The sequence below is a fragment of the Mucor mucedo genome (assembly GCF_025094135.1).
Source record: "Mucor mucedo strain NRRL 3635 chromosome Unknown EV154scaffold_102, whole genome shotgun sequence".
Taxonomy (NCBI): Eukaryota; Fungi; Mucoromycota; class Mucoromycetes; order Mucorales; family Mucoraceae; genus Mucor; species Mucor mucedo.
In genome coordinates, this window is record NW_026252386.1 from 64648 (window position 1) to 91374 (window position 26727).

The window sequence follows — 26727 nt, forward strand, 5'->3', positions numbered from 1 at the left end:
GAATTATGGAGTCAGTTACAAATGTAACTTTATAGGATTGTCGTGGATAGATTCGACATTCGGTTAGCTTCTTTCAAAGATGTATTGCCATGGAAAAAATGCTTTAAGTTAATAAACAATTATAAAAAAACTACTTGTCTTTTGAAAAAATATTGAAAAAATAGTGAAGCGCTTTTTTTGAAAAAATTGTTTTATGGTTATTTAATCAGCGGGTATTCTTTGGTCAAACCATTTATAGCAGCCAGAGGTATTTTGCAATTGCCTTACAATAATTTTTTCTTTGGGGGGGGGAATAAAACATTTTTATTTGAACTTCACTTTTAAATATTCTCGATCACACACCAACACAAGTTAAAAAGCAATGGTATCATGTCTGATGGTAAGCTAATTTAAAGTAAAGGAAAAATATACAAATACCAGCATAAGTGAGAAGACCAGCATTAATTTTTATTTTTTTGAGGTGAATCATTTGGACTATCAGTAAAACGTTCATCGGAAGCATTTCCAGAGCAGACGGCGTCAGTATCATTCATGTAATTAAGAATATTTTCCAAGCTTGATTCGATACAATTCTTCATAAACAACATATTTTTGAAAAATATGGGTAACTGTGACCGGAACAACGCAGGGGAGGTGGGATAGTCAAATCGTAATTCTTCTTTGAATGTGTAAAGCTTGGGGCAAATCATCTGGAGACTGTAGATATAAAACTGCTTCTGATATAACTGAATCCCATACATTTTGATCTTTGTGATATTTGAGCCACCGGAAATGTTCAATTTGTAAATAGCATTCAGCATCAACTTCAGATTTTTTGCTAATTTTTTTTTGTCTTTCATAAAGTGGTTGTTGTCCACCAAATACCAGGGGCCGGAAACCTCAACAGCAGAAAACATGGCTATAAGACCTTCATCATCTACGATAGACAATAGTCCATCCACCTTTGTTTTACCAACCGAAGACTCCCCCCATGCCTTCTTGATGTTTTCGTTTAATCCAAAGAGTGCTTTAAAAAGTGGTGCGATAAAATGGAACTTGTAATCGTCTTCTTTTTGTTTGTAATCAGTGAAAAGATTGACGTGCTCTTCATAACGTTGATTTATGCTGTTAAACGATTGTCAGCGTCAGTAGCTTCTTGCTTTTTTTTTTTTTTTAGCTTTTATTTTCACTTACTAAGTTTTGATTATTTTTTTGATGACATATGGTATTTTGTGCTTATTGTTATCATAAAATTTTTTCAAACTTTTAAAAGAAGTACAATCATTTAAATTGAAATCGAGTGGCTCTGTGTGTGGGAGCGGAATATATACTTTGTTATCAATTTTTGTGATCCAATCCAAGTCTTCCTTTGTCAGTGGGGAGGTATTCAAGCTTGTATCGATAATATTATAGTATAATAACTGCTGCTTATGTATCAAAGGTTCATAATTTTGCTTTGCTTTCCAATCTTTGATTATACTATTCAGCTTGGAGTATTTTTCAACAAGGTCTACATTTATTCAATTCAGTTATTCACAAATACAGGAGACGAGAGCCCTGACTTCTTACCTTCTTCCACGAAAATAACGTTTTCTTGTAATTTGTCTTCGTCTTCTAGACCTTCATTATTCTGCAAGTCATACAAATCCTCGTTTTCTTGGTTTGGGGTAGTTGTCTTCAAAAGTTTATTTACGAATTCGCTATTTTCGCCACCCGGAGTGTTAAAGATGTCATTGACTCTCTTTCCATAGTTATTGATGTAATTGTTGATGTTGCCGATATTGCTGCTATCGTTCATATTATATGTACTGTAACTAATTGCACTTTCCATGGTTGAACTTGTACTTTCTGCGGGGGGAAGTTTCTTCAGAAGATATACAGCCTTTTTCTTAGCTTGAGCATTTATATTGACATTGGTTATTAATTCCAATAGTTGCTGCTTAACTTTTTGGATGGCCTCGTTTTTATCTATACAACCACTGAGTAATGCATTGATAGCCTCGTCTAAATCCCAGTCGTTGCATCTTAAATTGGTAAAGTACGACATAATGAAATGGATAAAAGTCAAGACAACAAGAGACAACACGAGAAAACGCGACACGAATTTCATCATTTTAAATACTTTGATTTGTGACGGTTCCTAATTTGCTCTTCTTGGTCTTTTTATTTTATTTGTCGTCGGGATAGTTCCCCAATGTCCTGCTTATTTTTCTTATAAAATGATGGTAATGAGATATTCCTAGAAGACTTTTCCCTTCATTATCTTTTTTTTTTCAAGGCGTTTATTCTTTTTTTTTATTCTGAAAGCCCAACCAGTAGTGGTAATGCGTGTATCATTCATATTATGCTTCTTTAGTTACTTATGTTCTTTTAGGTTGTTCTCAAGCAAAAAAAAAAAAAAAAAACTCATCTGATCTGATCTGAAGTGCGGAGTTGCCTTCTATGGGATTTTGTGTAATAAAAACTTCGGTGGACTTCAGATAGATTTTTTCATCTGAAGTTCCATAGAAGGCAACTCGTACTTCAGATCATATCAGATCAGATCAGATCAGAAAAGTTTTTTTTGCTTGAGAACAACCTTAGTTACTTATGTTCTTTTAGTTGGTTTCATTTTTTTATAATAAATTTTCTTGATACTGGATTTCCCACCGTATTTTCAATAAGTCCGCAGTAATTTTTCAAAAGGCCTTTCACTGTTTTTTCAAAAAGCTTCTTTTAATTTTTCAAAAACATAACCTTAATTTTTCGAAAAACTTTTACCATGTCCATTGACGTTTTTATGAGCGATCTTAATCTTGATGTAGAAGGTGACGACGAGACTGAAGAGCTGTACGTTCACTTATACCAAAAAAATGCTGGATCGGCATCTAGTGTTACTGAAAGTGCCATGGAAGTAGATGATGATATTGCTGACGATTTGGAGGTTTTCCCTGATAGTAATGACGAAGACAGCAACAAAAGTTCGGACGAAGAGAGTGCCCGCATTGATGAGACTTTAGAAGAAGCACATACTCGTGTAAAGAACTATTGTGACCTTCATTATAACCAGCCCGAATTTAAGCACGAGGATAAAAAGAAAAGAATCCACATGAAGTATAAAGATGAACAGATAGGAATGTTCATTGACTTGATCGCTGCTGGATCCGATGTGAAATCAGCCTGTAATTCAACTGGTATCAGATTGCACTCTGGTTATAATTATAGAAAAAAGTATAGAGAAGACCCAGAATTGGGAATCCCTGAAAGAAAGAAACGAGGTCCTAAGGGATCCCGATTCAAATTAAAAGACAGGCATATAGACTGGATCATCAAGTACATCGACGAAAGACCTACTGCTGTATTTGCTCAAGTTCTGGAAGATTTGACAAATCATTTTTCGGATGAGAATATTCAGGTGAGTAAGTCAGCATTGCATAGATTTATGAGAGAAAGATGTGCTTTATCTATGAAACGACGTGAGAAAATACCTGCAAGACGAAACCACATTGATGTAATCACTCAACGTCGAGAGTCGGTAGAGGAGTGGATTGCTAACGAGGATATGGACTTTGAAAAAAACTGTGTGTTCATAGACGAAGCAGGATTTAACATAAATATCACCCGTAACAGAGGTTGGTCAAAGAAAGGCAAGCCTGCCAAGGCTATTGTACCTACCTCTCGCAGCATTTCAATCACTATTTTAGGCGCAATTTCAACTGACGGTGTAATTGACATATCATTAAGAAAGCCTACCCCCAACCCCCCAACGGGTGCGGGGCAAAAGGGTATAATCTCGAGGGTGTAATTTTTCGGTAAATTATTTCCCCGGAGGGTGTAATATCGGAAAAACCATTCGCGAAATTTCATTTTTTTTTTTGTCTTGCCCCTTTTTCACTAATTACTATAATTATGATAACAACATCACTAAAAACGACGTTTAAAGCAAATTTTCCCGAGGAGTTTTTGGAAGAGACTTGGTATGCTCATTATAACGAGTCTACCGAAAGCTTTGAGAATTTTGACCTTGACATTGGTTGGTCATTGACGAAAGCGAATTCTTATAAACCCAACAAAAATAAGAGTCCCGAATGTTTGAATCCTACAGAACATAAAAACGATCGTCTTATCGTTAAGTCTTGCGTAGGTTCTATCAAGTGCCCTAAAAGTAGCTGCCCTTTTTACCAAAAGGCTACTCGACCTCCTGTCAAAATTGCCTCTATTAAGGACAGCAACTGTCAACATTGCGGAACTGTCATGTCTTGGATTCAATGCAAAGTAACTGTAGAGTATATGTTCAGAGTCAACGAAAGCGCCTGTACAATGACACATATTAGCAACAAAGACAAGACAGTAAAACATACTCACGGTATTTATAACTCGAAGCATCTTTCAGCAACCGAAAAATGTAAAGTCGATGCTTTTGTTCAACAAAATCCACTGATCACACCAACAGCCGCAGTGTTTGGTGGCGAAAATAGCAGTGAGGCCACTGAGTTCATTAGAAAAATCAATCCAATTCTCGGAAACAAACACCGTGTAAAGAGAGAATTAAAAGAATCAAGAGATCGACAAGGCTTTGCTGACATAATCAACAATGACTTTTTGGCCGATTTTGTTAAAATTGAGGAAGACTTTGCAGGACATATCGATCATGCTCAGATTGTTAATTCTAAGTTTTGCATCACATTTTCTCATCCTGCAATGAGTTTGCTTCCCTTACCTTTTCATAAGTACTCTATCATTACTGACGTTACATTTAAAGCTGTATCGACCGGATTCTATCTGGTGTTATATGTCGTTTATGTGGAAGAGATGAGAAAACATGTTATAATTTTTTCAAGCTATAATCAAGCACCAAACGGCCGAGCAATTTGCTTTTTATTTTGAGGCCTTATTTAAGAAATTCGCCATCCAGCAGAAGTTTTTCCTCGGCATGATTATTGGATTTCTCTTTGGCAGAACGCCAAGGTTTCCAAAATTCCTGCCAAAAATACTTTGGTATGAACGAGGATGAGTCTCTTGGACATATTAAAGGTTGCTACTTTCATTGGATGCAGTCAATCAGTCCAACGTATTGTTAAAATGCAGAAAATTGTTTCCCCTGAAAATGCCAAGACGTTTATTGCAATGACTTACAAACTCCAAAAGACGACAAACAATGACTTGTTCCTTGAGACGGCAAATCTCATTCTTGAAAAGTTCCCTGACAGCAGAGCATGGCTTCAGTGATGGCTTGAAAAGAGCGTGTCATCAATGATCTTCAATGCCAAATCACTGATGAAAAAGGATCTTCGTAGACACGAATCACGTACATCGAATGGAATCGAATCGTACCACCGAAACTTGTATAGGTTCATCACTAAAGAATCCCATTTAAGCCAAGCTTTGCGTGAAATTATCAAGGTATCATGCATCTACGGCGATGAAATGTTAGGCTATTACAATGATGGTGTTAAGCCAAACTATGGGTCCAAAAAGCGAACAACCACCTCAAAAAAATTGATCAAAAGCTTTTATGAACTTAGTGATAGTAGAGCTCCGGATACCTTGAATGCAATCTACGGTACGCAAGCGTCTGTCTCCAAGAAAAGAAAGGTTGTTGAAACGGCGTCTTCTGTTAATCAAGGAACGAACTTTTACGATGTATTTGGAGTTGATAAGGACAGTAAAATTAAAAACAAACACGACGATGAAATGGAAAAAAACATTGCGTCCTTCCTTGCAGATTACGACATCGCTGACACTGATGAATACATTCAAGTTGACGAAACTACAGTTGATTTAGAAGACATGATTTTCACTGGAACAATGGAAAAAGAAGTGAAGGAGAAGGTGTTCAATGGGTTCATTGTTAATGATCCCAGTCAAGATATTGCGGGGGAGATGATTATTTTGATGCGAATGACATTAGTGACAACGAGTCCGTAAAGTCTGTCGAATCCGTAGATTCGGTAAAGCTATTTGAAGAGCTTTATGCTGAAGGTTATGTTCCTGAAAGCGACGTTATTTCAATGAGAACACAACGGAAAATCCGTGAACTCCGCAATTCAGAACTTGAAGCAATTGTAAAGGACATACCAGCAATGAAGAAAACTACTCTGGTTAAACCAGCTCAAAAAAACCAGCTGTTGACCATCAAGACGTACCAAGAGCTTACAAGAAAGTACGATGAAGGTGACCGTACCAGACCAAACAGAACAAGACAGCATTTAAAGTTTTACAGCCACATAAGCATCAACACAAACAACTCCTGTTTCATCGATGCCACGTTTGAGCTTCTTTGGAACTGTGTATTCCCCACCATCGACTTCTCTGGATTGGATGTTGAGTCGGACAACATTTTTTATCAGGCGCTTATCAGCAGTTATCAGAAGTACATTGAACCACAGTTCACAGACGTTTTGGATACTAAGCATTGCTTAACTTGAGAGGCCTCGTCGATGGCTAGAGAGTTTATCTGGTCCATTCCAAAGACGAAAGGAACTCGATTTCAGTACCCTCGGGGTGAATGGAGTGATTGCCTGGAGGTTCTAAATCTGATGATGACAAGATCTTCTCCAGAATTCCAAGAGAAGGTGTCAAACTTTCCAAGAGGTTTGACATTGAGGTCCCATATTTGTTCTGTGAACCCAAACCACGGCTTTGTAGATACTAGTTGTGAGTTCTCGCCTTTGTTTGAAATAGGTTTGGAGATGCGTTCTTGGATTTCTGCAAAGAAAACATTTGCTAGTCAAGCCGATTTGGACCAGGAGTTCAGCAACGTGTTCAAATACGTACACATCATCAGAGAGATGAAGCATGCGTGTAGACTAATGGAAGGTGGGGAAAGGTGCCTTGGCACCATAACATCCCAAAATTCTGTAAGCCTTGTAGATTTCCCTGCCTTCCTTTTTATTGGAAACGCAAGAGGTCATGGGATAGACGAAGATGGGATTTACTTCCCTCATACTCTTACCATGTCGGAAAGTATCAAGTATGAGATACAAGGAAGGGTTTACTCTTCATCATACAGTGGGTCGCATTTCTGGACTGTATGCTACAAAATAATTGAAGAGAAGCAATATCTTGTACGCATTGATAATCTTAAAGATGACATACAAATTATTACTGACGATAAAGCCCATGCACCTAAGATCCTTTGTAACTATAGAAACACTGTGTATGCATGTTGTAAAAAAATTTAAAAATAAAAAAATCCCCTTTTTTAACTAAAACAACTGTTCCCCGCAGTTTTTAATCGTTTGAGTCTTTGCACCTTTAATAGGAATATCCCCCATCTCAAGCACACTTAAAGTTAATCGAAAAATGTAAAAAGATAATTAGAGAAAAGAAAACAAACAAATTCATGGTTCTTTATTAATCAATTTTTTCCGTGACCATTTTTCATTTACACCCTCCGGGGAAATAATTTACCGAAAAATTACACCCTCGAGATTACACCCTTTTGCCCCGCGGAGGCGTACACTTCAATGAAAAGTTTGTCGGTTCGTTCTTAAAAATTAATGGATCCAAAGATGCTATCGATGCTCCATGTGGTATGCCCAAGAAAACAAAATGAAAAGCTTTTACATTTACTAAAATATTAGATTTTTTGCGTTCAAGTTATTTAACTTGGATTTTATCTGCTGGTATACTCGAATGACACCTTCTGTGTGCGATATCTAGTACAGTTCTGGTCCATGCTGAGCAACTCGGATGTTGAATATTTGAAAGAACCGTCTGAGGCACAGTGATGTAGCTGCTTCCCTACGGCCAATAGTTGAAACAAGTGCCCGCTGGGATGAAGGTATCTTGATGGACTCTCCTCATACCGTTTAATAGGAGAGACTCTTGTGTGGAAAATTCTTGTTGTTTGCTATACTTGATAGAATACAAGTTGGGTTTCTTGAAAAGTACTGTAGATAGATTTATACTCGCTAGCAGCACAACGTGAAACGAATGCTGATGATATGGAAATGGAAACGGAAGGTCATCCTGTCTGTTGAGGATAACATAATAACACACCTAGAGTAGAACTATCGGAGATGATCCAATAAGGACATGATTCCATATAATCACACTGGTGGGAATTAGTTGTTCCACAATTTACCTCTATCAATAAAACAATGCTGTGTAACGTGTATCGAGCGAAGAGTCTCATAGGACCTGAGCCATACGTATATGAAAATGAGTGCTATTGTTTGTATAATTGTTTATTTACTTCTTTATATTTATTTATTTCTTGACCTCGGTAAACTAAGTTTGGTAAATCATAAACCTGTTTACGTGGCTTTGGTCTTTCATTCTTCCTTCTGCCTTCTTTTCCCATATTTAGTAGAACCGTCAATTAAGTGATGACTGTCAAGGTTTTGCTTGTTATGGAATCACCAGTGCTGGTCACTGTCAATACCCTCCTCTTGATACCTTTCAAATTATATATAAATACCCCTTGATAGTTTTGTAGAATTATCTCTATCTTCTTTTTAAATAAAATTAGAGACGACTTAGTCGCAACAGTACTTGCCCTTTCCCTTTTCTATTTCACAACACTGTCGACAGACCAAAACTAGTCATCCAGCGGGGTTTTTTGTCGCGTCCATGGAGGTTGACCATCAAAAGATTCAGCTTCTGCCTCCCATCAAAGATTGGTCCGGTATATAGCTTTCCAAGATGCCCCAGTGGTAGACGCCTTGCTTAAGGTAAGACTTCGGACCCTGAGTAGATCACCCAAGGCTCGCTGCCAAGCCTGGCCGTGAGAACACCACCATTTTTAAAAGACCACAATTTGTTTATGAAGACAAAGGTTGCTGAAAAATAGTAGTGTTTGTCATCATCCATTAGTTTACCTGTACTTTCAGTCTTACATAAATTTCAAAAAGCAGCTTAAAATAAACACCAATCACTCTCATAAACATGGGAAGGGGGAATTTTTTAACCCGAGAGTCTACAGATAGACTACTGTAAGCGCAAACGTTTAGACGTATAAAGATGTTTAACTTTGAATATAATATTGAAGAAGAAAAAGAAATAGAAGGTATCTGAGAAAGGAACGGCTTATATAATAAAAATGATAAACAAGTTTAATTCAGGATGAGGTTATTGTTTGTTCCATCTTTGCTTAAATATTTTAGCCAATAGTACATCACCTATAACAGGTATTTGGGACGTTAAAATCTGCAATGACCCAGCATTATTTCGCAGTACTATGAACATACTTTATAAAAGTATTGCTGTGGGTAAAATTGTATAGCAAAAATGATTGGCAAAAGAGAAGTTTCTACTTGAATATATACGAAAACTCGTGAATGTGTCTTTTACATCTCTATGATACTACTGCTGCTATTACATTCTGGGTCCTATGGCGTACTTGTATTCGTTAAATGAAGCTCTTTTAAATATGAATTGATAGCATATCAAGGATAATTTACATTGAGACAGTCTAGATCTTGAAGTGAGCACTTTTAGAATAACTGAGTAAACTACGTACGATATTTGCATTTGGGTAAACTATGGACGAACGAGATTCACCTTCCGAATAGCCCTCAAACAGAAAAAGTTACACGATATATTTTTTGCTGCTGTTTGATTGTTGATGTTGTTCCGCTTTTAATGTTAAAAAGTGTTATTTATAACAATGCGGGTGATAAAATAGAGCTTGTTCAATTTGCCTTATTTTGGCCTTTTTCTTTTTTTAAAACCATAGGAATATGCTTAATATCCAACTGTGTAACCCACCTGGAAGGAGGGAAGCAGAGTGGAGTTGGAAATGGTTATTTATAAGTTTCTATAAACTTTTTTTTCTACATAATCTCTCCTCCCCCCTTTCTTTTTCTCTATCCACTCTCTCTCTTTTTTTTTTATTTTTCTAGTCATGCTTTTGTCGAATAACCTCATTGTCGCAAGTCTTTTTGTGATTGCCTCTTCATGGGTGAATGCTGCCGTGACTTCGCCATTAACCGTTGTCAACAGTCAAGATGACTTTTGTCTTTTCCTTCCTCCTAAGCCGGGACTCGTTGTAGCCGTCAATGAAAATAACGGTGTTGCATTCTGTACCAAAAAAGATTTAGTGTCTAAAGCAAGTGAATTTCCTTCTGGTAAATGCTTGACAAACATAGCGATCTATTTGTTTATATTTGTATCTGACATCTTTTTTTTTTTTTTTGTTTAGGCTTTATTACTACAGCACATTATTTAAAATCCAGTAAATATGTTCAGGTTACTGGTTTCTTTGACCGTAGCAAATACAGCTTAGGAGAATCTGATGGAGGAGGACAATACGATAACCATGGCAAGGGTAAACCTGTTGCCGCCATGTGTAAGGGCTACAACTACTTTGTCAGTTTGATCGAACCTGATATTGAAAGATTCTGTATTAGATGCTGCCAAGATAAGGTAAAAAAAAAAAAAAGAAGGCAATAATAGATTTTCATTGTTTCTAAATATAAATCATTTATTTTGCCCCCTGCCGTTTATAGGTTGACTGTAACACTGGAAGATCGGGTTATGGTTGTCTTCGTGTAGTTTCTGGTGATTATACAAGAGACAATAACTTTGGTAGCACCAACAATAAGACTAAAAGCACGCATCAGAACACAAATATGGATAGTGTCCTTTCTGATTTAAATGAGTTGCCTGTTTCTGACTCCTCTGCCACTGCCCCCGTCGCTACTGCCGCCGCCGCCACCACCACCACCACGACTACGAACGCAAATGAAGAAATTGCTGCAGAGATTGATACGCTCAAGCAAGATTTAGCTGCCAGCCAAACTCCTGTAGACCAAATTCAAACGAAATGGAACACTTTTGCCACACAATTATCCACTGATTATCCTCAAGTAGCTAGTCAAATCACACAATTGTCTTCTATCACTTCCACCTTAACTACCCCCGAACAATGGAATACTTTTATCGAGTTAGTTTCTGAGACCATTGCACAAATTTCCACTACATCTACTACAACTGAAAGTGGTACCACTACACATACCGATTCTCAAGCTGATTTAGATTGGTTATTCGAACACCGTAATAGTCATAATAACCAAGCTACTTGGTAAATTCTTTTTTTTTAAAAACCAAAAAAAAAGGGTTTATTATTATTATTGTTATTATTGTTAAATTATTAATAAATATGTGCGTGATTAAAAGAAAAAGGGTCGTTTTAAAAGAAAGGGAAGCAAAATTAGAATGTATAAAAAAGAAATGCAAAAAGAAGAGAAAAAGAGAGAGAATCTAGAATTATGATTTAATACAACTTCCAATCATGGGAGAGCCATTTTCCTTGGGAGTAGCAGGAGGGGTTGAATCTTGAATGGGAGCAGCAGCAGCAGCAGCAGGGGGAGCGACAGCGGCAGCGGCAGCACCATTACGATTATGAGCCATATGAGCTTGAACTAAATGACCTGCGGCCAAAGCGGCACAAAGGGAAAGTTCACCAGCCATAACGGAAGCACAAATAACACGCGCAAGACGACGAGCGTTTGCCCCAGGTTCGGTAGGATGAGGACCACGGACACCAATGAAATCCAACATGGCTTGTTGAGGGGGTAAGATAGTACCACCACCAATGGTACCCACTTCAATACAAGGCATTGTACAAGAGATATGAAGATCCTTGCCTCCATTCACTGCCTTCATCAAAGTAATACACATGGAACTTTCGACATTTTGTGCAGGATCTTGACCGGTAGCCAAGTAAATAGCAGTCAAGATATTAGCAGCGTGTGCATTGAACCCACCCACCGAACCAGCCATAGCAGAGCCAATCAAGTTTTTGGAAATGTTCAATTCGACAAGTGCTGCCACTGTAGTCTTGAGCACCTTTTCAACAATCGCACCGGGAATCACAGCTTCAGAAACACACGACTTACCACGACCTTCAATCCAGTTGATAGCAGCAGGTTTTTTATCGGTACAATAGTTACCAGAGAGAGAAATGATTTGCATATCAGGATAGCGTTCCGCAATCTTACTTAAAGCCTTTTCACATCCCTTGGAGATCATGTTCATACCCATAGCATCACCTGTGGTGGTGGAGAAACGAATATAGACAAGTCTACCAGCAAGTGCTACCTTTAACTTACGTACACGGGCAAATCGAGAGGTGGAGTTGAATGCACCCGTCACAATTGCTTCTCCTTCTTGTTCGATCCAACGTTTACAATCAGCAGCACGAGTAATATTGGGGAATTCAACACAGGGACCACGCGTCATACCATCGGCAATGACAATGGTGGTAGCACCGCCACCGGCATTAATTGCTTTACAACCTCTGGCTGTAGAAGCCACTAGACAACCTTCGGTGGTAGCCATAGGAATATGAATTTGTTCATTGTCAATGTTCATGGGCCCGGCAACACCCACAGGGATGGGCATATAACCAATCACGTTTTCACAACAAGCACCCATGACTTTATCATAATGGTAATTCTTGACAGGGAGTAAACTACCTTCCAATGACTGAGTGACAGAACCACGAGAGATCAAGGCACGACGAATATGAACGGCTCTTTCGAAATCACCAAGTACCTTTTCAAGCGCATAGGCAGCCATCTTACCACTCTGGACAATCATGATGATTTCTTCATCGGTCAAGAGTTCGGGTGTACTGATTAAACTGTAGGATTCTTCCAATGTACGCACAATGTCGGAATGATGATGTTTTCTCGGGGCCTTGTGTTTCTTGGCAGGTACCTCCACACGTTCAATGACCTTTTGGATAACCACTTTAGGTTCTTTAGAAGAGTTCAAGAGATAAGTGTTTAAAAAGAGAGAAGCACAAAGGGCAATAGCTAACCATTTGGCAATAAGTGGGTGTTGACTATACACAGCGTAGATATCCGAAAGAGATTCAAAAGGTTTCATCATGATGAGCTTTTTTTTTTTTTGGGGGGTTAATTAGAAACGAGAGAGAGATTAAACAGAAAAAGAATGCAGTTATAGCATGGAGGGAGTACTGTTGAAGTAAGGTATTCCAGCTACTTTTTCTGTTAGAAATGTAAGAGAAAGAGAGAAGCTTTATTTGAAACGAGAGCTTTTTTTTTTTTTCTTTAAAAAATATGCAATCCGAGATAACCCAAACTATATGTCATTGGCTTAGCGGTTAAAGAAAAATCCATAACAAAGAAAAAAATTTGCGCAATGAGGTTCATCAGTGCACAAAGCAATTTATAAAAAGAAAACCATCCTCCGCTTTTAGTGTCACACACAATACACTCTCCCCCCTCTTACTCTCTCTGTACGAGCCAATCATACCCCGTTTTGGATATTGATGGAACACCGTGTTCTTCTTTTTGATTACACTGATAAATCATAATCAAAGAGCCACAGACACACATAAAGAAAGTAGAAAAAAAGGGGTTGTCTGAAAGTTTAAAAAAGCCAAGAAAAAAAGCTGGTGTAGCAAGCACAAGAATCATCTCCCTCTCTCTCCCCCCTGAAACCCGGGTATGCCTAGGCTCGTACCAACACAGTACACAATTACTTCAGTGAAACAATCCCCGGCAAGTAATATGCTAACGGAGTTGGTCTGACCACTAGAAAACATATTTGGCATATCTTTTTCTTCGGAATCACGGCTCATCGTTTTTTTTTTCTGTTTGTATTGCATTATTACGTCGTTCCTAGTTCATAGTATCAAGAGCAAAATTAAGTGATTTAATTGTATATCATCGGGTCAATGTCTATTTTTCTTTCTTTTTGTGGCTGTAAACTATTTTACTTTATCTGATAAAAAGCACATCCATGATAAAACATGCTAAAATATCAATGCAATTCAGAATCAAGGGCGGAACCTGATAATTATAAATCAATACTTGTTGCACGAATTTAAATCTTATTTTTTTTTTTTTTTTTTACAGCAAACCAGTGCATGTATAGATAGACCTTTTCGTTAAAATAACATGTATCATCATCATAATCATAGCATTTGGCATACAATCAAGCGAAAAACCTATCAAGTTTGAATAGCAAAAGAACAAAGAAATCAGATTTAAGACCTCCTTAAGTTTTTGACACTTACTTGTTATATGCTTTTGACATATTTTTTTAAGGTTCCTAAAAAAAAAAAAATTAAGGTTGGACGTATAATCGACGTATACCATCTTACACAGAGAAAGTGATGTATCTCCATGTGTTTTCCCCCAGTTTGGCAACAGCAACTTGATATCATTCTTGTAGTATATATCCTTTCAAATCCATTAGAGAAGAATTACTCAAATATTACATATTCTTCACCATGTCATACGAAAGAAAGTGAATGCTGTCTGTTTCACGGGATCCTATCCGCTTTGAAAAATACCTCTCTACACTCTTGCTCCCAAAAGGACTTTTAATAAAAACAGCCAATTGTGGTAATCATTACAGTTATTTTAAGTTCATGTCATTTTTTTTTTTTTTCAACCGGGAGCGTGAGTATCATCGTGGCTTTCCTTAGTCACCAGCATACCTATACTAGACCAGAAACAAGAATATTTGTATGGTAACTGGGTGTTTTTGTTGCTATGATACGAGGCGAATCGGTCAAGATTGTCTTTATAAAGAAAGAGGTTTCTGGTAACATGGTGAATGATAACTGACGGCCTGCTAAACAAAATCAAGGCTGCAAAATAGAATGACAAAGTGGATGGGCGGGATGACAATAATGCAATGTGACTTAATAACATTGCAATGAAGTTTGGTATCACATTGCTTTGTACAATGTTTGTCATTTTTATTTCTGATTACACAGTTTTCTTTATCTACAAAAATAGGCAACAGTTTAATGAAAAGGTCATAATGCAGACTTTTTTTATTTGTTTCAGGAACAATGAAAGCTACATGTAAGGGAGGGTACACTCAAGTAAAGACAACAGGAGGCACAGCTTCCTGCATAACAGAAGCAGTCATATTGATGTTCTTTAAATATTCCGTAGGAAACTGAACAAGATGACCTCGGATCTCATTCAACCTTGACTGAACTTGGTCATTTGTTAATTTCCAAGGCTCTGCAACATGACCAGGCAAAACTCGAGCAGGATCAGGTACAAATTGTCGATGCTGTTCGACCGAATGGACTATTTTTTTTTTAAAAAATCAGATTTTTTTTTAGTGTCACATCCCCTCCTTTCCATTTAGTTTCTACTCCTTATACCTGTATCGTCTGGAACACACCTGAAAACATCTCGGTAAATAAGCGTATTTTTCTCGGCGGTTTTGCTCCATATATCATTGTAGAATTCATCATATAATGGATCCATCACAACCACATCTTCACGCTTCATGTTTCTGTAACCATCGGCTCCGGTGTTTTCCTCGTGATCGCCATTCTCCGTATCATGGTGGCCACAATTTAATAATCCTAAATGTTCCTTGAATAATTGCATGCGTAAAGTAAGTGCGTACCGCGATGCCTTATACTTTATAAAAAAAAAAGATGATGAGAATGTGTGTGGGTAGGGCTTAAATATGGTCTATGAGATATTTACTGGTAGTCCATTCATACGAGAGTCTACCAAGTCCGTATCTTCAATCACAACAGCAATTTCGGAATCCCGGTTTCCTAATTGAGATCTAGATAAAAGTTTAAGTAAGGGATTACCCCCATTGTTACACTATACTACCTGTCGTTTAGATTTGCTTTTTTTTTCCAAGAAATTAGTACATGATTTTTCCCTTCAATGTGATCTTTGAAACTAACCTGATCCACATATGACAGTTCGGTCGTCTACAATCATTAGCTTTGAATGAATATACACTTGTTCTGTCAAGAAGTCCAGTCGTCCATCATTGTAAACATTTTGTTGTTGCTCCAAGAGTATCTCTTGCTGTTGCTGTTGTTGCAACAAGTTATTGAATTCTTCTGTTGATTTGTTTTGGCTATTGGCTCGAACTCTATTAAGACCACGACGCTTATTGATAATGTTGCGTCGATGGGGTAATAGAGTGGGTGACTGAATAATGCTATCCTTGATGGTTGAACTAATATTACTTTCTTTTGTAGGTGATACCTTGACTTTACCCCAGTTACGTAAGCTGTAAAACCCGATGTAATCAGCGATGGGGATATTCGCTTTCTTTAGTTGTTCGAAAACAGAGTGTTTACCGCGAGATATCGAACGGTATTGATATTGCGCTACTGATCTATTCAAAAAAAAAATTATAAGTCAGAAGAAGTATGGCAAGTACAGGCAGTTTTTTTTTCTCTCTTACCGGAGCGGCATGGAACGTCTATCGGCTTGTATAAAATCGCCTTCAAAACCTGGTGCGACGGGAATAACCACAATTACTCTAAACTTTTGTTTTTCCTTGTGTGCTCGCTTAATTCTTTCAACAATGGCCTGCCCAATTTTGTTCTTGATTAGTTTATCATGAGGACTCGTTGTGGTGACTACATGTGATCGTAAAAAGTGTTAATATCGTAATGCACTAAAAGCATAGTTTACTTACTGAAAAATTGGTTCTCGATATAAATAAAGTGTTTTGCTTTAAAAATACATTCCATGTAAGCACTATAGATAGAGTACTAAATAGTACAAGGAGGAGAAGGGTTTTTTTTTAATTAATGCATGTCAATTTCTCCCCTCTAGATTAACTCTTTTACCTCTCTATCTATACCTTGACTCCATTCGGCACTGCTTCTTAGAACCTGGATACGACATGTTCCCTTGAATTTAGATTCATCCCTAACTGCCACATACTCACCCTTTGGCAACAGAAAGGGAACTTCGGCCCGTTCTTTTGATCGATTGGATTTAATGAAATTCCACCGTTGAATGAAATGACGTGCGATGTCTCTTGCAGGAGGTCCGGTCTAAATAAGGACGGGAGGGAGGGTAAACGTTTTAAACAATCATTGGCGTTATCTTTGATGTTTTATATCATTACCATCGCAGTATGAATATCGTGCCAAGGCATTCTAGGCGCACTTTTTTTATCAATGAGTTCCATGTCATATTGGCTCACTTTGTAAATATTTAGAGGTACGAATAAGGGTAAACAAATGTCCTTTTTTTTTTTTTGTCTACCTTTGTGGAAATCTTTGATTCTTGGGTTTGAATAATCCTGTCCTGGAAAGATTTCATCTGGTGATGAATAATCTGTTAAATCATGTTTCTGGGTATCGTAACGACTAGAAATAATACACGTGTAAGGAAAATATGCGTATTACATCGACTCTAACTTACCCGAAGCATAAATCAAGTCCTCCTACAAAAGCTAATCTGTAATCTATCACCAAAATTTTCTAGTAAATACATCAATACCAAATATTTGTTTTATCATGTTTTCCTCTCTGTCTTTTTTTTTTCTCCTCCTACCTCATGATGAGCCCAAAAAGGAGAGGATGTTAGATTGGCATGTCTTTGTACAATAATGTTTGGGTGAACATTATGCATCCAGTCACGCGTGTGTTGTGAATCCAAAGGCAAGGCAACAGATACGTTTTTATAAATCACGATGTAGATCATCACTCCCTCATTCGCTTTTCGTTTCAAAAGCCTATCCAATCGGTACTCTTCATTGCCTTTGGGTGGTCTACGTAAATACTATTTATAAAGAAAAAATGGTTTAGTAAACAAGCATTCTTCTGTCTTTTTTTGTGTAGCTTTCTACCAATTGTGGACTCTATTTTTAGAAAAAAACAAGAAATTAATAAAAAGACAGTTGTTTCAGTGGTAATCTTTTTACCAGCCACCAATCCTCAATATATATTTCTGATTTTGCTGATAAGAGTGCCTGCGCTACCGTCTCGTAGTAATCTATATAACTTGTGTTGAGTAGAGATTGTATGCCTGATGTATAACAAAAAAAAAATTTACCGTGGCCATCGACAAACCACTTTGCTTTTGCATTTTCTCGAATCGGTGCGTACGAACCAAACCGATGATTCATAATCCATGGACTTTCTTTTTGAACCTTTTCTAAATTTTCGATCCATTCCTCAATATGCTTAGAGGTTTGAGCTTTGACTTCAATTCTTCTTGCCGAGTTGGAGATAATAAAATGAGTTTGATGAATAGAACCAAATGTGCTTTGAGTTCTTGCCACTTTAAAATTTTTATCAAATAAGAGTACATCAGCAGGTCCTGTGGACCCAATGTCTTTACAAAATGCAATGTAAGAGTCACGCAATATGATCCATTCCTTCTGCCATCGATGCCAACCAAAAGATGAGCGAATCGAAGCCGGTTTCGTATTGTATTCCAAATAGCCCTCCTTTCCCTTCCAGCCCATATCTTTTACAATGGAAATCGCACTGAGTTCCAAAAATTCACATAGTTCGTAATTGACAATCATACTGGCACGTTGAATAAGCTCCTTGAGGTACGTTTCAAGTGCGTCTCGTCGCTTCAGGGCCACATCGCCTACATTACTTGTTTCTTCCTCACGAGAGATACGCATGGATGTCAAGGCTGCGTTTGTAAGATGCGAGAGTTGACTAGGAAAAGAAGGCGGTTGGTCAGATATGAATCCGGAGAAATACTTGAATTTTAAAGTGAGATGAAGGTTGTAAAATTCAATGATTGTTCGGTTAATGACCCATTTGATCTCACCGTATTGGAGTTCAATACGAAATGTCCATAGACGATGAATAGATGTAAGGTCGATTTCGGAATCTGTAATTGCAACCTACATGGTTCTGTTAGTGTTGAATACGAGGTAATTAGTAAGATTTTAGTATTACGGATAGCGCATCAAATAAAATGGGTGGCTATTATTGATAAAATAATTAGTTGAAATCAAACAAATAAAAGAATAAAACCTACTGCTTTTCTTCCGTGCTCATCCCTACACAATAATGAGAGATATCCCGGCGTAAAGGCAGCGGGATAGTACGGAGCTAATGGCTGTCTAGTAATTGTATGAGGCGCTACACTGTTTTTTCGTTGGCTATTTTGCTGTAGTTGATTAATGGTATTAACAACTTTAATTTTTTCGAATGTCTTTGCCCATTGCAATTTAGCTTTATTATTGACAGCTGTATTTATATTAATACAAAACAAAAGATTATTAGATTTTCTATTGTACCTTGTGTCGAGTCATTCCGCAATGGTGTGGCGGCAGAATGATGTAAAGAATGATGATGATGGTGGTGGTGATGATGATGATGCTTTTTTTCAGATGACACCTTAGCTAAAGGATGCACAATTTTTTTATCGATCGCTGGGGGAGGTAGCTTCACAAATAAAGTATCGTCTGTCGAGGCAGTGTCTGTATCAAACGGATTTTCGAAATAGCTTGGTTGTTGTTGTTGATGCAAAGCATGGTTGGAGCAGTCGATGTAATCAGTAATGATCTCTTCAACGGTCGGCAAAGTATCATCCGCGTTTGTTTCACCTACTAAATCTTCACTGCTGCTGCTGTAATGAGGTATATTCAACATCAATGCTCTCTCGTGATCCGTCGGATAGACTGCGTTTTTTCCTGAAATAATTTGGTCATCAGGCGTTCCTTCATCTCGTTGGATATTGATAGACATTCGTCGCAGCATGGCGTGCCATTTATTTGGATCCAATGGTCTATCGGATATGTTACTGTCTTCGTCATCTTCCTCGTAGCCCCCGCTTTCCTTTCGGTGCTGAATATATTCCATATTACTCGCTATCGGATGTGACATTTGATTTTATTATTCGTGGCGAAGAAAAAAAGAATAAAAGAAAAGAAAGGAAAAGAATTGTAAAAAAACAAAAAAAAAGCACAACCTCTGGGTACACCAGGTTTTGACTTTTATAGTAACGTTGTTATGACTTTAGCTCATCTTGGTTTTTACATTACACAAAGGATGCTTTTTTTTTGGGCAGTGCATCAAGTATAACTTGCATTTGAAACAATAATAAACAAGACTTTTTATTTTTTTGCAAGCTTAGTTTTGAGTACACAAGTTTTGAATCAATATGTTCAGCCCTTTTAATTACATGCAAAATACAGACAATTAACCATGGAATTAATAAAAATAATTGCTTGATCCAAAAAGGCAATGCCGCGTAGTTCTGCTCAGCAGAAAAAAAAAACTTTGGTAATAAGATTTAGTTATGGCAAGCCAAGCTCGCTTGCTTTTCATCTCTGTGTCGTCAGTATGCCTTGATTGATCTGACAAAGAATTTGATGTAACTGAACGTCTCAATTTTCAGAATGAAGTTACCACTTTGAAAAAGTCGAGAAGGTGATAAAAATGCATCTTCTAGCAGTATTGCGAGAGGTAAAACTCAATTTAAGTGAGCTTCTTACAGGGCATAGGTTTTTGTTTCTGATAATGCGGTCTGCAGCAATCACAGACTATATCAGCAAATTATGTTGATTGCTATGAAAATAACTTACTCGTAGCGAGCAATGAAATTCTTAGGTTTCATAAACACTGAGTCCAGGGGGGAGGGGAGTGATAATTTTTCATTTTGTAGGGAAACCGCAAGGGAGTGATAAATTTAATGCTACTAGAGGATCCAAGAGGTGTATGAAACGTATCGCTTAAAAAGGTAATTTTGGAGAAAAATGGAGGGGTTTCAATTATTACATGATTGGTCGGGATTTCGTGGGTAAGATTGCCTGGGAACTTTGCAAACCCTGTCAATAAAAGTCATGTCATAACACGATGTAACTATTCACAGATATGTAATCGTATGTCATAGATGCTGCATACGATTTAGTTTTCAGCATATGATAATAGAATAAAGAAGTTTTGTTTAATTTTTTTTTTTTTTATTAAAATAATATAATACAAGGTAATAAGGAAGTTTCGTTTTGAAACAACAGGGTTAAAAAGGATGTGCGTAAGAGGAAATCAAATGTATATAAGCTTTTTGTACGAAAGAAAAATCTAAAATTTTACCAAGATTCGAGCTTCATGGTACCGTTTTCCAACAAGTTGGTGTGCATCTTGAAGACCTTATCGAGCATTTGAGGTTCATGACCTCTACCGGCAGCAAGACACTTCTTGGTAGCCATGTCAAGATAATCTTGGAGTTGAGGCTTGTATTCAGGATGGGCACACTTGTCAATGACAACTTGGGCACGCTCGCGAGGAGACAAACCACGGAGATCTGCTAAACCTTGTTCAGTAACAAAGATATCGAGATCATGTTCAGTTTGATCGACGTGAGAACACATGGGGACAACACAAGAGACACCGTTGGCATCCTTCTTGGAAGGACGAGAGGAAGGTGTGTGCATAACACTCAACTTAGAGTTACGCAAGAAATCACCAGAACCACCAAGACCGTTCAACATACCGGAACCACAAACCAAGGTGGAGTTAGCATGACCGTAAATATCGAATTCAACAGGTGTGTTCATGGCAATACAACCGAGACGACGGATGACTTCAGGGGAGTTGGAAACTTGTTGAGATCTCAACAAAAGTCTATCCTTGTACTTTTCCCAGTTGTCATAAAATTGATCGAAACCTTCAGGAGAGAAACGGATAGATGTGGCACTAGCAAACTTGAGCTTTTCGGAGTCAAAGTACTCGAGGAAAGTATCTTGTAACACTTCAGTGAATCTAATGATTAAAAATAGCGTCAATAACCCTGTTGGCTATAATTTTCCTGGTTTTCCCGGTTTTTTAAACTTACACTGTAACATTCTGGAAACGTGACTTGGCTAAACCACCAATGACGGCATTGGCAATGTTACCAATACCTGATTGGAGAGGCAATAAATTGGCGGGAAGACGGCCATATTTGACTTCTTCTTCGAAGAATTCAATAAGATGATCGGCAATGGCTTCAGACTTGGCATCAGCGGGTGTGTTACCACCAGTCTTATCAGGACGGTTACTTTCGACAATAGCAATAATTTTATCGGTATCAATAGGGATAGAAGTCTAAAAAAAGTTTATGATAAATATGACATTGGTGAACACACGATTAAATTTTAACTTACTGTTCCGATTCTATCCTCTGTGTTCATGATCAAATAAGGCTTACGGTGAGGAGGGAGAGTACACATGTTGATATCGTGAAGACCCTCGAAAGAGGGAATACGAGTGTTGACTTCAATAATGATCTTGTCAGCCATTTGAATTAATTCGGGGGTGGCACCAACAGAGGCACCGGGAACAATACCACCATCTTCAGTAATAGCGGTAGCTTCAACAATAACGATATCAAGCTTGTTGTTGTCGGGCTTATCCTTGGTGTAATAACCTAAACGTTTTGAATTAGATGAAAAATTCAAATACCCCCCAGATGTATTTGTACGACTTACCATAAACTAAATCTTGAGGAAACATGGAAAGATGCTTATCGGCGAAACGAATACGGCCTTCGTTAATACCCTTCTTGATGTTCTTACCGACTTGATGAGGATAACGACGGTCAATCATGTCAAGCTCAGCCCAACGATCTTCGCACTCAGCGCCAGAGGAGGCACCAACAAAAAGATTGAACTTCATTTTACCTTGAAGATCGTTCTTTTCGACGTGATCAGCTAAAGCAAGGGGAATCATTTTAGGGTATCCGACACCAGTGAATCCAGACCAACCCAAATATCTAATAAAACACATCAGCAATGGGTAACAAAGAATGTAAAAAAAAAAAAAAAAAAAAAAAAAAATGAGGTTAACTTACTGTCCACCTTTGAAAAACTTAAGGGTATCTTCAGGCTTCATAACTCTGTCCAAGAGTTGAGGACGACGAACTCTGGCCTTTAATGCAGCACTTGCGGTATACATGATAATTTATTTAATGTAATATATGAAAACACAAAGAAAGAGAATAAGAAACACTTTTTTCTTTTGCTTTATATAAATTATGTCAACACCGTCGGAGTGTTAACTGCGACCGGATAATTACAATCCCATCACTCTCCTGGTAAAAAGTGGGGTATTTAAATATCCACAATGGCATATTTGTTTATTTTTTGCTTTTTTTTTTGGCATGGGTATTTGCTTTTTGAGACAAAAAGCTATTGCAGCTTTTCTACATGTGCATATATTGCTAAATGAATATTTGGCAACTATAGCCCATAAATCCCAGTGATTATTGTCGTATACTTTTAAAAGTCAGCTAAAAGGTGGGGTAAACTAGATCCAATTAAACAAAAAGTGGACAAAACTTTGTTACATGCATTCAGCTCAGAAAATATCCCGCATTGATGGAACATGTAACAGGAACGATTAATTTTTATTGGATGTGGCATTTTTCTTTCTTTGTTTTCTTTTTGTGGGGGGAGGATTATCTAATAAAACACATGCAACGGCTAAATGATGAGGAATCGGAAAAAATTCTAAGGTCATCAATAGAAAGGTTTCTGTTGATAGGTCGGTAACACAAAATAAAAAAAGCTTGCCAAAAGGTTAAGCCGTAGGTGTAACAGCGTAATAATGGGGGAAAATGTGGGGAAAATAGACTTCTATAAATAACAACTGAAGATGATTCCATGACAACAAATGTAGCCTTCTTCTTCTTCTTTTTGTTCTTCCCAAAAAAAATTATAGCTGAAAAAGAGGAATGCTGAAAAGTAGAAAGCGAGAAAAAACTGGTTTTTTTTTAATATACATTATAAGAATTAGAGATTGAGACTTTAAGTTTAATGACGGATGAATTTTGGTTCTGGTGTTGATGGGCTAGAGCTTATCAAAGTGTCCTGGTCACCGATCTCATGTCGATCAACCACATCATTTTCACTCAACAAAACGATACGACGGGTTTCCTGTATCACTTTTCCGTCCTCTTCCCGGACTACTACAGTGTCAATGTTACGCACAGGTCCCGTAAACCAATTGCGACCAGAGAAGGCGTAGACGAGAGATGCTAAACCAATCACAAAAGCGAAAGGGGCTATAGCAAAATTCATATTATTAGCCGTAATTGGATATTGCTATCATTAAAAGTGAGATTAAAAAAACATATTATCGACCCTAGTTAAAGCGGAACTTACCGTTGGTAAAATAAATAACACTGATGTGAATAAAATCCAGGCGCAAGCAATTATACCACAGGGAACTGAGAATTTTCCCATATTGTAAGGGCCTCTTTGAAATCTCTTTCTTGCCATAGTAATACGCAACCAAATTGGAATGAAATATGAAATGTTGGCAGCAATTGTATTAATCGACACAATTGTTTCAAACGCTACTTCGCTGAAAAGATAGGGAATTCCAAGAATGATTGCAAATGCAATATTGAACCAAACAGCATTTGTTGGAACTTTGCTATCAGATAGTTTTGTAAGCCATTTCGAAAATGGCATAGCACCATCTCTTGCAAATGCATATGTTTGACGTGATGATCCAACGGTAACGGCTCCGCCTCTATACATACCTTCAGTTTCTAAACCACATTATGTTTTCAATATATCACTTACGCAAAGTACATAGCCACGAGAATAATAATAAGAAACCACATCGTCCACCCAATGCCTGTACTATCCAAAAATACTTGCGTGATCGCCATTGGGATTTTTCCATTCACAACTTGGCCTTCAAAGTCTTGGATCATGAATGCACATGCGACCATAAGAATGACACCAGCAACAGCCGAAGTTCCAATAGCCATAATAATACCCATTGGAGAGCTACGTTGGGCAGACCTTGTTTCCTCACTGACATGAGCAGCAGTGTCATATCCATTCAAAGTAAATTGAGCCTGAAGCAATCCAATTAACCACGCATAACCATCACTTTTTAGTCCAGAACCATTATATGTTTGAGTGAAAACAAATGATGCGGATGCTTTATTGGGAGTCAACATCAAGCCAACAATCACAATAAACAGAATACCCATCAAATGCCACCAAACGGATAAGTTGTTGATCATACCGGTATATTTTACAGGAAGTGTATTCATCCACCCGTGAACGAGTATGATAACGAGAAATACGCCGAAATCGATCGCAGGTGTTGTTTGAAACTCTGGTTTTACTACTGTTATTGCAGAAGTCAAAAAGCCTGCCATGCCTAAATCACCGGCACAAATGGCTACAGATAAACTTAGCCTAAAGAAGACATGTCAGGAGTCAGGGAAAAATAAAGGAGAGTAAAGAAGGTATTACCAGTTAAAATAACCAACAATCCAACACATAAATGGCACCCACTGTGAGTCAGACAATTGGGCTGTCCAAAAATATAAACCTCCAGTCGTAGGAAATGCACTGCAAACTTATACCAAAAAATAAATAACAATTAAAAATCGAATTAAAAATTTACGCTCATTACTTTCTGCTAAACTTGATCCGATGGTTAATGTCATTATAGCCACGATAATATAACCCCAAATCGAAGCTGAAGTGCCACCGGTTAGCAATGTTTTTCCCCATAACTAAAACAGATTACTTTTTTTATTATTAAAGTGACTTTAAACATTGCATTTCTACTTACGGGTAGTAATCCACTTAAAACTGAACAACAACCAGAAGAAATAGCAAAATTAGAAAATGTCGACAGTTGACGGTTTAAGTCTTGTTTATAACCGAGCTTTGCGAGTAATAATTCGTCATCAATCATCGCCTCCTCACGTTTTTTCTTTCTGTCTGCATACATTTTGGCAGTTTTCTCTTCTCCAAATATCAAAGCACGGTCTGGCATTTTTATATTTCCCCAAGCCATTATATCAATGATCTGTTGTGTATAAATTGAAAAAACGAAACAAAAACTTCTTTAATTAAAAAAAAGCAAAGAAGAAATTTATAGAAGCAGATATACAACGGAGAATCAACTCTCTTACACCCCTTTTACCCACAAAGACCCCCTTGGATTCAATATGTAATGGTCAAGTACAAGATAGAAAGATCCTCACTCCCTAAAAATCGGCAGTTGGTGAAGTCCCTTAGTAAAAGAGATATAAAAGTATAGATAATAAAAAAAGGGAGAAACAGAGCCGCATCATCCACAGTTAAAGGATATTGTTGATAAAAGGGATACTGGAAAGGGAGAGACAAACTATGTCAACCATGTTAGCACGCCACTAAATAAGAATTCAAGTTACAATGCTTTTACATCCTCAATTGTGCTACAATAAAATTATGAAGACATGATACAAAGGATTTAAGCTACCTTCAATAAGCTATTAGTATGTTTAGTATCTGCTATTTTACAGTGTAATTCTCCCATAAGCTTACTTACAGATCTAAACGAAATATAAAACTGTTTTTATTTCTTGTCTTCAAAATTTTAAGTATTTAAATCAACTGAATACAACTCGACAATCGAAATAACTACTCGTCATCACTGGTAAAAAAAAACCGCGAGAAAATTTAGAAGTCGTAAATAGGCTAGAAAGTGGGTAAAAAACGGATATAAATTACGTTAAAATAGTTTTTTCATTTATAATGATGCCTGTCTCACCGAAATAACTCTACCTACTGCAACATCAGTCAAAGAAACTCTGGACATTGTTACTGTTTCTTTGGCACAAGTAATTTGCTACAATAGTTTTGGAGCTATTTCAACCTGCGATTTTTGAATATGGGAATTCAGTACTGACAGTTTCCTTCTTTTATTAATACTACTATCGTGTCTCTCTTTTTCTTTGAGACGTATTATGTAGTAGCGAAGAGGTAGAAACTATGGAATACAGACTGTTTATAAAACAGACTGTAATAATCTGGTATAGTGAAGATGTAATTTCCCTCTCCTTCAGGGCCAGGGGATATTTAATTCACCATAAATTGTAGATCTGTGTGAAGAAGGTGGGAAATTAATTCTGCGGTTAATATCAAAATTAAATGCTATTGTTATTGTCAAATGAGCAATAATTACCTATATCTATCTTATTCCGCTTTGGTGTGTACCGACTGTTCTCAAATGTAGCATAGATGATTATTCTTTTGTTTATGTGTAGACATTTATCAAGGTCAAAGTGTTTTTTCTCACATTGCAGG

The 26727-nt window shown here is 37.4% G+C and overlaps 7 protein-coding genes across 7 annotated transcripts; 1 reads left to right on the forward strand and 6 right to left on the reverse strand.

The window, feature by feature from the left end:
- Window positions 1-440: 440 nt before the first annotated feature.
- Window positions 441-2026, reverse strand: EV154DRAFT_567308 (uncharacterized protein; the record flags this gene model as incomplete). The annotated part of the gene is made up of 3 exons (XM_051606007.1): window positions 441-1104; window positions 1174-1489; window positions 1549-2026. 3 exons carry the CDS (start codon window positions 2024-2026, stop codon window positions 441-443), a joined length of 1458 nt encoding a protein of 485 aa, XP_051454021.1.
- A 5550-nt stretch (window positions 2027-7576) lies between these two features.
- On the reverse strand, window positions 7577-8266 carry EV154DRAFT_484908 (uncharacterized protein; the record flags this gene model as incomplete). The annotated part of the gene is made up of 3 exons (XM_051598697.1): window positions 7577-7813; window positions 8048-8131; window positions 8159-8266. The coding sequence occupies 3 exons, from the start codon at window positions 8264-8266 to the stop codon at window positions 7577-7579; spliced, it is 429 nt and encodes a 142-aa protein (XP_051454022.1).
- A 1279-nt stretch (window positions 8267-9545) lies between these two features.
- Window positions 9546-11088, forward strand: EV154DRAFT_470209 (uncharacterized protein). The gene is made up of 3 exons (XM_051597846.1): window positions 9546-10031; window positions 10106-10329; window positions 10413-11088. Exons 1-3 carry the CDS (start codon window positions 9809-9811, stop codon window positions 10989-10991), a joined length of 1026 nt encoding a protein of 341 aa, XP_051454023.1. The 5' UTR covers window positions 9546-9808; the 3' UTR covers window positions 10992-11088.
- Window positions 11089-11172: 84 nt separating this feature from the next.
- Window positions 11173-14642, reverse strand: EV154DRAFT_484910 (hydroxymethylglutaryl-coenzyme A reductase-domain-containing protein; the record flags this gene model as incomplete). The annotated part of the gene is made up of 7 exons (XM_051598698.1): window positions 11173-12754; window positions 13165-13235; window positions 13418-13556; window positions 13955-13964; window positions 14042-14120; window positions 14170-14260; window positions 14512-14642. The coding sequence occupies 7 exons, from the start codon at window positions 14640-14642 to the stop codon at window positions 11173-11175; spliced, it is 2103 nt and encodes a 700-aa protein (XP_051454024.1).
- Window positions 14292-19606, reverse strand: EV154DRAFT_520540 (uncharacterized protein). The gene is made up of 18 exons (XM_051602830.1): window positions 18940-19606; window positions 18678-18889; window positions 18596-18622; window positions 17730-18540; window positions 17599-17669; window positions 17524-17535; window positions 17229-17456; window positions 17097-17155; window positions 16938-17041; window positions 16798-16874; window positions 16514-16723; window positions 16360-16435; window positions 16123-16300; window positions 15611-16053; window positions 15534-15549; window positions 15399-15483; window positions 15065-15329; window positions 14292-14987 (listed from the first exon to the last, which is right to left on the reverse strand). The coding sequence occupies exons 1-18, from the start codon at window positions 19526-19528 to the stop codon at window positions 14770-14772; spliced, it is 3681 nt and encodes a 1226-aa protein (XP_051454025.1). The 5' UTR covers window positions 19529-19606; the 3' UTR covers window positions 14292-14769.
- Window positions 19607-20585: 979 nt separating this feature from the next.
- Window positions 20586-22689, reverse strand: EV154DRAFT_520544 (acetyl-CoA hydrolase). The gene is made up of 5 exons (XM_051602831.1): window positions 22476-22689; window positions 22114-22397; window positions 21790-22052; window positions 21480-21730; window positions 20586-21406 (listed from the first exon to the last, which is right to left on the reverse strand). The coding sequence occupies exons 1-5, from the start codon at window positions 22577-22579 to the stop codon at window positions 20734-20736; spliced, it is 1575 nt and encodes a 524-aa protein (XP_051454026.1). The 5' UTR covers window positions 22580-22689; the 3' UTR covers window positions 20586-20733.
- A 675-nt stretch (window positions 22690-23364) lies between these two features.
- Window positions 23365-25685, reverse strand: EV154DRAFT_449188 (amino acid permease-domain-containing protein). Its single transcript, XM_051597178.1, has 7 exons — window positions 25512-25685; window positions 25226-25465; window positions 25064-25166; window positions 24901-25006; window positions 24214-24843; window positions 23788-24160; window positions 23365-23727 (listed from the first exon to the last, which is right to left on the reverse strand). Exons 2-7 carry the CDS (start codon window positions 25451-25453, stop codon window positions 23437-23439), a joined length of 1731 nt encoding a protein of 576 aa, XP_051454027.1. The 5' UTR covers window positions 25454-25465; window positions 25512-25685; the 3' UTR covers window positions 23365-23436.
- Between the last annotated feature and the right edge of the window lie 1042 nt (window positions 25686-26727).

Coding starts and splice junctions, on each gene's coding strand:
- EV154DRAFT_520544 (XM_051602831.1), bottom strand. CDS start 22,579: ATGTATACCGCAAGTGCTGCATTAAAGGCCAGAGTTCGTCGTCCTCAA. Junction 22,398..22,475: donor AAGTTTTTCAAAGGTGGACA/GTAAGTTAACCT, acceptor GTGTTTTATTAG/ATATTTGGGTTGGTCTGGAT. Junction 21,407..21,479: donor CGTTTCCAGAATGTTACAGT/GTAAGTTTAAAA, acceptor TTTAATCATTAG/ATTCACTGAAGTGTTACAAG.
- EV154DRAFT_449188 (XM_051597178.1), bottom strand. CDS start 25,453: ATGGCTTGGGGAAATATAAAAATGCCAGACCGTGCTTTGATATTTGGA. Junction 25,167..25,225: donor TTTTAAGTGGATTACTACCC/GTAAGTAGAAAT, acceptor AATCTGTTTTAG/TTATGGGGAAAAACATTGCT. Junction 24,161..24,213: donor CTCGTGGCTATGTACTTTGC/GTAAGTGATATA, acceptor AGGTATGTATAG/AGGCGGAGCCGTTACCGTTG.
- EV154DRAFT_520540 (XM_051602830.1), bottom strand. CDS start 19,528: ATGTCACATCCGATAGCGAGTAATATGGAATATATTCAGCACCGAAAG. Junction 18,890..18,939: donor GCGGAATGACTCGACACAAG/GTACAATAGAAA, acceptor ATATAAATACAG/CTGTCAATAATAAAGCTAAA. Junction 16,054..16,122: donor AGACGTTCCATGCCGCTCCG/GTAAGAGAGAAA, acceptor TTTTTTGAATAG/ATCAGTAGCGCAATATCAAT.
- EV154DRAFT_470209 (XM_051597846.1), top strand. CDS start 9,809: ATGCTTTTGTCGAATAACCTCATTGTCGCAAGTCTTTTTGTGATTGCC. Junction 10,032..10,105: donor AGCAAGTGAATTTCCTTCTG/GTAAATGCTTGA, acceptor TTTTTTGTTTAG/GCTTTATTACTACAGCACAT. Junction 10,330..10,412: donor TTAGATGCTGCCAAGATAAG/GTAAAAAAAAAA, acceptor TGCCGTTTATAG/GTTGACTGTAACACTGGAAG.